Source organism: Perkinsus marinus (assembly GCF_000006405.1).
Source record: "Perkinsus marinus ATCC 50983 genomic scaffold scf_1104296962770, whole genome shotgun sequence".
Classification (NCBI taxonomy): Eukaryota; Perkinsozoa; order Perkinsida; family Perkinsidae; genus Perkinsus; species Perkinsus marinus.
Window position 1 is genome coordinate 143,625 of NW_003205331.1, and position 9,020 is coordinate 152,644.

At 47.4% G+C, this 9,020-nt stretch overlaps 3 protein-coding genes across 3 annotated transcripts; 1 reads left to right on the forward strand and 2 right to left on the reverse strand.

Moving 5' to 3' along the window:
- Positions 1-5,603: 5,603 nt before the first annotated feature.
- Pmar_PMAR000548 (conserved hypothetical protein) lies at positions 5,604-6,065 on the reverse strand (the record flags this gene model as incomplete). The annotated part of the gene is made up of 1 exon (XM_002771449.1): positions 5,604-6,065. A coding segment is annotated over one exon (462 nt), but the record flags the coding sequence as incomplete, so codon positions are not given.
- Positions 6,066-6,074: 9 nt separating this feature from the next.
- Positions 6,075-6,356, reverse strand: Pmar_PMAR000549 (hypothetical protein; the record flags this gene model as incomplete). Its single annotated transcript, XM_002771450.1, has 1 exon — positions 6,075-6,356. A coding segment is annotated over one exon (282 nt), but the record flags the coding sequence as incomplete, so codon positions are not given.
- Positions 6,357-7,531: 1,175 nt separating this feature from the next.
- Pmar_PMAR000550 (hypothetical protein) lies at positions 7,532-8,642 on the forward strand (the record flags this gene model as incomplete). The annotated part of the gene is made up of 2 exons (XM_002771451.1): positions 7,532-7,699; positions 8,601-8,642. 2 exons carry the CDS (start codon positions 7,532-7,534, stop codon positions 8,640-8,642), a joined length of 210 nt encoding a protein of 69 aa, XP_002771497.1.
- Between the last annotated feature and the right edge of the window lie 378 nt (positions 8,643-9,020).

Here is a 9,020-nt window from a genome sequence, read left to right on the forward strand (position 1 = left end):
ACCTAGCCCAATAAATTGACCTTCATTCAACTTTACTCGCTCGCTGGTTTACCCTGAACACTCTACCATACTATTGTCGAATGTCTGTTGTCCAATAACATCCATTCATCTAGTTAGTTGGGAGTAGTGGGTAGTGGGGCGAAAGCATGATGCGTTGCTACAGAACTAGTGAGATCCGAAAGTCTCAACCTCGAAGTTCTGTCGAAAAATTCTCCGAAACTTGCAACGCTGGATGCTTCGCTCCGCATAAGTAGCAGCGAGATAATGGGATACTCTCATTTGCCACAGAGAGTCAATTCGGTGCTCTCTGGGCCAGAGCCTCTGGCCTATGACCCTCGCTTGACTACTCATGCCTCCCCATACACTACCCACTACGATCAACAACTAAATTTGACTGCCACATAACTGTCTGTGTTTCTTGCACCCTTTACTCATTTCCTCACACTTTCTTGGTCAACCGTCGATTTTGGGATGAATCCCCCCGTCGGACACTCGGGGGGCCCCCGAGTGTCCGACGGAGACTGTCCCGAGACTCGTTCGTTACCGCACGACCGATGGGACTTATCGTGTTTGTAAACTGAAGTTATGGTGAAGAGAGTGAGGTTTTGATCCGGTCCCTATCTGACCCTGGGACAGTGGCCACCCGAATCGAGGCTCAGTCAATTCGTTGTCCATACCCGAACTATTGTGCGGTGGGCATCTGACGTACTAATGCTCGGTCCCTGTTAGCTTTGCTCCACGGTGAAGCCTTCAGTGAAGGCCCTTCACCAATGGGCTACCACCTCGAATCAGACTGGAAATTCGGATCACAAAATACTTAGATCATCTTAGTCGGGACCATCGAACCTCAGTAATGCCCGGATGTCTGCTGAGTCTGACCAATTATCGAGGTCTCACAAGCCTCATAATATAGCATATTGCGCCTCCTCAACTGCTCATTGGTAGACCCACCAATGGGTTCCGCGCGCAGTCACTGTCCCCGATGATGATCCCTAGAGCGAATGATCAGATCGATACTCCATATTACGCGATACATGTCCGCTTCCAAAATTGGAGTCACCACTTACATATACTAACCTTTGACGCTATCGTTCACCCTCAGTCCGCTTGATAGCAGTTGAGTGAGATCCGCTAGGCTTATTTTCACGGAATGCATCTCACATCAAGGCTACCGAAAGCGAGAAGACCCAGATGTCTTCACTGCTAGAATCTCTACATTTAGCCAATGCGACCTCCGGTTAAAACTGATAGTCATAGGCCATATAGAAAACCGTAGCCTCATGTTAACACATGAGTACATAAGTTAGTCAGTATGAATGTTCGCTCTCTCTAGGCTAGCCAGATTCTTGGTTAGTTTTCTACAAAAGCAACCTCGTCCTCAATTGATCTACATTGTAGACTCCACAATCATTGCTCTGAGGTCGCGCGTCGAGGCGTCCGCCCACACAAGACACTTAGCGGTCTTGTGGCCCCCTTTTATCGACCGCGCTGACGAGACCTTCGAACTTGAAGTCAATCACCTTTAACAATCTACTCCGATAGGTGCGAAAGCTCTCCCTTAATACTATAAACCAGCCGTACTAGACCAGCACTCATCATAGCTCTCATGCAGATCCCATTAGTGCTACTACTTACATGATAATCCATAACGCACGGTGTAGAGAAGAATATCCTTTGCTATATATACGCACTGCAGCAGTGCGTATGGCATACACTGTATGCTCCTCAGACCCATACAAAGCTACCTATGAATGAACTCAGCTCATTGAGCTGGCGTAATGCGCTCCTCGACGAATCTTCGCTCCAACTCCGTATCGGTACCATCCTTTGCTACTCCAAACTGGGAAGGGAAATATAATATTTCAAGTATCTTCTTTTGCGCTCCACAGTCCAATCCGAAATGAACTTCGGTGCCGATCATTGGGCATCATCCCCATAATTATCTCTCAATTCCGATGATTCTAGATCTGTTACAGATCTGTTACCGATCATCTGTATAGTCTGTTGAACAGACTCTCTTCCCGACTATCATCGGTATTTAATACTCAATAGGATACCCTCGTGGTGGGGTGCACATCAGATGCCATCTGAGTCAGATGATCTGACAGATGGTGGTACTACCACCATGATAGATGCACTATACGGTATAGTCTATACCGAATGGACACTCTCTACTGGTTACCCTCAGAACTCTTTTTTGCCAGTTGGTGATATACAATTAATACCCGTCGAAGTACAACACGGTCCATTATCTCGCATCGAAAGAGGAGGCATCCCTCGGATCATGGCTGCCCCTCCAAAAAAAACTCCTCGAGATCCACCGAAAAACTCCTAGTAAAACTTCCACGAGCGGTTGCTTTCGCCACGTGTTAACTTTAAGGTTTTCACGGGTTTTGATGTACCATATCATATGGTCCATATGTCAACCTCGAAGCATCATCAAACTGAGCTCAAGTTTCCGAATCCGGAATTCCGATAGCTCATTCTCCCACTGCAGGCATGTCAGCTTCTAGAGACGATCTAGAATGGCTATTTACACCCTAGATTGCTCGGAGTTCAAGACTGATTCCCATGCAACGAAAAATAACTGACAGCCTTTTCCGGTCTTAACGCTGCTCAGCACGTATTTCCCTGCTGCGCAGTGACCCCTCGGAGGGGTCTCCTCCGCTGGACACAAAAATCTGTGACGCTTCCTATACAAGTTGTATAATACAACCGCTGTGTGGACTGAGTCTACAAACCTCAACAGTTGAGGCCTCAACTGGACCCTCACATTGTGGAATCAAATTCATCGAATCACAAATGACGATAGATCTACGCAATAATATTTCATACAAATCGCATCATTATTCCACAAAGGTACGCTTTGATGGAAAAAGGACACAAGGTCCTCGCTTGAGCAGGAAATCATCCAGGAACCTATAATGTTCCGGTGGAGAATTCGCCTTGTATTCGTCACATAACTAACAAATTCCTAGTAGAAATACATTCTTCAATCAGTTTCCTATGTGAATGTCACCACATTAGGAACATTCCCCCATCACTATCAAACTCCGGGCAACATTATTTCTCATAGCTGGATGTGTTCCTGCGCTCGAGGCGCCAATTTTCATCCTTCCATAGTTCTGTTAGTCCAAAGCTCTGCCCATAATAACCTCTCAAAGGATCCGTTTCCTTTCCTCAGCTCTTCCAACAGCAGTCTCCCTTGGCCTTCGGTTCCAAACAATACGAGTGTGACGATAGCATCGCACAACACCGCATAACTGTATTACAAATCCATCGCTCTCTCAGTAATAAATGTCTCCTACGTTAGACCGCCAACGCCTCGTCATCTATCATCGTAAATGATAGCAAGGTCTAAGTAACCCAGATCACTTACTTCTCAAAAAATTTTACTCTTAATTTCTACCACGCGATCTACCACGCGATATGACGGTCTTTTTTCCAAACGCACTCAAATTGGGCTTCTGTTCATAATACCCTCCGAGAAACCTTTACCCTTTCCGAACCCTTCATCTTTGCTCCCAATTCCGGGCAAGCCTTTTCCTTTCCCATCGAGATAATTCTTGTGGTGATAGGGTTTGAACTCACACTCTCTCCTAACTAGGACCTGGCAGTCCTCATAATAATACGGACAGAATCCCTTGGTGCCCGATTCGTGTCCCCGCTCCCACGATAGAGAGCTCAAACTACTCCCCGCGATGACTCTGGCGTAGGCCTCAGAGTCCTGAATTTCACTGAGGCAAATGACTTGAGGTGAATTTCTGTTATATGCCACTTTCCGCTCTCTCGCGACAGAGCGCGCTCGATTAACCAGGTTTTTCCTTAGCTCTATGTCGAATGATATGAAGGCACGGTCGTTAGTGGCATTAGCTAGCTTGCTAGCCGGCTCACGTAATCGAATCCTGCTAGTAAGGCTTCTGAGTCTACTGTGGTGGCTAACGCACATAACCAGGGTATCAACGCGCTCGATGACTCCACCACATTGTGAGGCGTTCGGGACTCTATCAGCTTCTTATTTGCCACCATTTTTCCTCCCGTTGTCTCTAGCCAACCTGGAACTAGAACGGCTCCTTAAGTGATTTTTAATTCATGATAAGTTGGAGGGTGCTACACCATGGCTCTGATACGCTGTTCTCCAATCCTCATTCTTTCTGGAGGCTCACCTCCTAGGCGCTCATAAGCCATTCCATGAAATTCTGTCAGGAGCAGCAGCTGCCCCGCAGCTCATAAGCCATACTCAGGATAATGATGATGTGTTACATCCCACCTCCTCTACCGGTGACTCACATTTCCATTCAGCAACACATAGACAAGAGTTCTTACGATGTGGATAACCGCCAACCAAATACGAGCGGAATATAAACCAACTCCACTACTCAACGAGATATAGACTTTTTCAAATCGCTATGCTAGATGGTAAGCGAAGTCAGACTCACGCTGCAACCCGATATTTCGAGCCAGGCAAGTCAACGTTCACTTCCCGCGAAACACACGATTTTAGCTATTAGGATACTATCCATCCTCCTTGCTATGCTATATGTCGGATGTATTATGTCCCAATCATCCGCGCAACGTGGATCTATAGTATACGTTCTATACACGTCGTGTGGAACACGATGTCATTCAGCCCCGATTGGAGACATCCAATTTTCTTATAACATTGATATCCAGCTTCAACGAGCTTCAACCAGCTCTCAAACTAACCTCATCTAACCTGCATCTAACCTTGTCACTGGTAAGTTTTCAGCGAGGAATTCTCACATTACCATCCTCCGTTATCCCCATTCTCATGAAATTGAGTCAGGCGAGTCAACATCCGCGCATCAGAACATCTCAAGAAGAGGTTATACATCATATTTCGTATCACGTGCCGATGACTTAAAACCTTGTATCAGTTCAACGAATGCTTGTGGAACCCATTGATAGAGCAAATAGAGCTCATTTGCAATGCGACGTCACTACCCGAGGTTCAATCCACTAAAAGCAATACAAAAATACTATACTCACTCTATTAGATGGTAAGTAAAGGCAGACTCACGCTGCAGCTCGATAAGTTCGAACCAGGCAAGTCCACGTTCACTATCGAGTCGAGACGCCTAACAAGGCAAGTAAACATTCACGCGCCCGAACCTCGTATAGTATATTATATTTCGTACTACGCATACGTGATATATTTTATACCACGTACCGATGATCACAAATCACATTACAGTTCAAAAATATTTCAGGGACTCACTGACGAGACGAAATTGACCTCCCCCGCAATGCGAAACTTAGTTACCAGTACTCACCGAGATCCAAAGATTGACATTCAACCACCACATCAGTCAGGGGTTGAGTTTCAACGATTGAAATTCAACTCACTCAAAGAAATAAAGCATTTTAGAGCCGTTAGGCTAGAGCATGGTACGTGAAGTCGGACTCACACTGCAACCCGATACAACAAGCCAGGCAAGTCAACTTTCACTACTAGCTCACCCACAATCATTGTAGGATTGTGTCATTATGGCATCCAGCCTTTCCACCATGGCATCCAGCCCTTCCAAATTGGCACCCAGCCCTCTCACAATGTCGTCCAGCCATCTCAGATTGGCATCCAGCTATCTCACATTGGCATCCAGCCATCTCACATTGGCATCCAGCCATCTCACAATGGCATCCAGCCATCTCACAATGGCATCCAGCCATCTAACACTGGCATCCAGCCATCTCAGATTGGCATCCAGCCATCTCACATTGGCATCCAGCCATCTCAGATTGGCATCCAGCCATCTCAGATTGGCATCCAGCCATCTCACATTGGCATCCAGCCATCTCACATTGGCATCCAGCCATCTAACATTGGCATCCAGCCATCTCACATTGGCATCCAGCCATCTAACATTGGCATCCAGCCATCTCACATTGGCATCCAGCCATCTCACATTGGCATCCAGCCATCTCACATTGGCATCCAGCCATCTAACATTGGCATCCAGCCATCTAACATTGGCATCCAGCCATCTCGGATTGGCATCCAGCCATCTAGCATTGGCATCCAGCCATCTCACATTGGCATCCAGCTATCTCACATTGGCATCCAGCCATCTCACATTGGCATCCAGCCATCTCACAATGGCATCCAGCCATCTAACATTGGCATCCAGCCATCTAGCATTGGCATCCAGCCATCTAACATTGGCATCCAGCCATCTCACATTGGCATCCAGCCATCTCACATTGGCATCCAGCCATCTCACATTGGCATCCAGCCTCCCCTTAGTGGCGTGTAACCCCCAGCCAAACGACAATTCAGAATTTCGACCGAATCCAACGACCAAATAATCTACGATAACATCTAATGAATTTTCCATCTCTCACAGTGAGCGCTTCGAAGGAAGAACGAATCACAACTATCCGAGAGGTCATATCACACTGAATTCGACGCAATCGAACCAGGCGAATTGACAACTACGGTAGCGCGAAACACTAAGTACGTTACACCTCCCTCTCGAGTAGAATCCTCTTCGCAATTCAACCCATAGTCCCCATTAGAATAAAATTTTCAATTGGAGACGTCGAAACGAAGCGAGAGATGCCAAACGCTACCTCCCAAGTGTACTACATTACAACCAGTGCCTGAGCTTTAGTCAGAAGCCCTATAAGCTTCTGTCCAGGGACGCCGCGTGGAGGCACTCAGGAAAGTCCCCATTAACTAAATGGTAACTGGATATTAATCGATCCAACACCCCCAACCACATCACAAACCATTCGCTCGTTTGTTGACCTAGCCCAATAAATTGACCTTCATAGACCGCGTGATCCCGACGCCTTAGAACAGAATAATGTGGCAATGGCCCATGCATTTTTCGTTAGTGAGAAGGTTTTTTATCTTTCGTCGACGCAGTAGCGGTTTGCATTCCACTTGATTGCCTCCTCGCATACGTGGGCACTGCGATTTCCATGTATCACTAGTCACCATCATGCGACGTGAGTCAGCCACGAATAGTCAGTCAAGTTCATCGAATCTACCTTTTACAGCTTGAGAAAAGAGGATACCCTTGGCCTACAACCTCAAAACCTTTACCCAAGTCGAAAAGCTTCTTAGTACAATCACCTCTTAGTTTCAGCTACGGAGTACAATCATTTGTTCGAGCGACTGATAATTCCGAGTCCTTATCCACCTTTCAAAGGGGGACTTTCAATGGACAATGCAGACGTGGCAACAAGTTACGACCAATTTTTTGAGCTATTATATCCGCCTAAGTTAACATCCCGTGTAAGTCTCGGGACAATGCAGAGATTCTTCAAGTGGGATACTACACATACAACACAATTCATCTTTGTATGAATGCACGTGAATACGGATCGGTTTGAGGAGCCTATGGTGCAGAGAAAATAGGCTTAGTGATAGTGGATCAGAGGTGAAGTACCCACCTAATTATGTGTAAATATCCGTCATTGCCAACTCTCCAACACACTTCAAATTTACCGCAACCCAGGAGGGCTGGCAGGTGGCGAAGCAGAAATATCGGGCGTCCCGCTAGGAATGACACGCGGCGTTGTGGGAAGCACGGACGAAGTGGTAGGAACCACTGCGATCGTCGTAGGAGCGATTGATGTTATAGAAACCCCTGGAGTAGCGGTAGAAGCCGGGAACGTGGTTGGCTGGGTGGTTGTTGTTGATGCTCTCGAGGTCATAGGCACTGTGGATGTGGTAGGTCGAGTTGGAGCGGCTGTGGACACCCTCGTAGTCGTAACAGCCGTAGATGTGCTTGGCCGAGTTGGAGTAGTTGTAGTAGCCTTTGTAGTCGTATCAGCCATGGATGTGGTAGGTCGAGTTGGAGTGGTTGTAGCAACCTTTGTAGTCGTATCAGCCATGAATGTGGTAGGTCGAGTTGGAGTGGTTGTAGGAACCCTTGTAGTCGTAGGAACCGTAGATGTGGTAGGTCGAGTTGGAGTGGTTGTAGGAACCCTTGTAGTCATAGGAACCGTAGATGTGGTAGGTCGAGTTGGAGTGGTTGTAGGAACCCTTGTAGTCGTATCAGCCGTGGATGTGATAGGTCGAGTTGGAGTGGTTGTAGAAACCCTTGTAGTCGTAGGAACCGTAGATGTGGTAGGTCGAGTTGGAGTGGTTGTAGAAACCCTTGTAGTCGTAGGAACCGTAGATGTGGTAGGTCGAGTTGGAGTGGTTGTAGAAACCCTTGTAGTCGTATCAGCCGTGGATGTGGTAGGTCGGGTTGGAGTGGTTGTAGAAACCCTTGTAGTCGTAGGAACCGTAGATGTGGTAGGTCGGGTTGGAGTGGTTGTAGAAACCCTTGTAGTCGTATCAGCCGTGGAAGTGGTAGGTCGGGTTGGAGTGGTTGTAGAAACCCTTGTAGTCGTATCAGCCGTGGAAGTGGTAGGTCGGGTTGGAGTGGTTGTAGAAACCCTTGTAGTCGTATCAGCCGTGGAAGTGGTAGGTCGGGTTGGAGTGGTTGTAGAAACCCTTGTAGTCGTGTCAGCCGTGGATGTGGTAGGTCGGGTTGGAGTAGTCGTGATTGGGGGCACGGATCGAGTTGTTGTGGGTTCACACACCGCTAGATCGCCGCAGAGTTGATTGCCCACATGGCAGACAGGAGGAGATCTCCACCACTTGCAATAACTTCCAGGGTTATTGAGGTCTCGACAATACTGATCGCAGGCATCAGCAGTTTCCTTGGACGGTGTGGGCTGAGGCGGAATCGTAGCTCCTGACCGAACTGAAGAAGGATGGTTGGCAATTCGCTGATACGAGATCGGGAATGTTGAGTAGATGCTGCACTGAGCTGCTTACCATCGCAGACATCTGCCGAGCAAGGTTGATTCCCGGTCATACAAACTGGATAGGTTAGCCAATGCTTGCAGTAGCTTGACGCCCCATTCAAAGCTGCAAAAGAAGATCAAATCGCTCAAGCAGTCGTAAACTCACTTTTGCAGTAGAGGTTACAGCGTTCGCGATCCTCCGGCCTGATAGTCGGAGAGGGAGTGGTTGGAAACTGGAGTCTTCTGAGATCAGT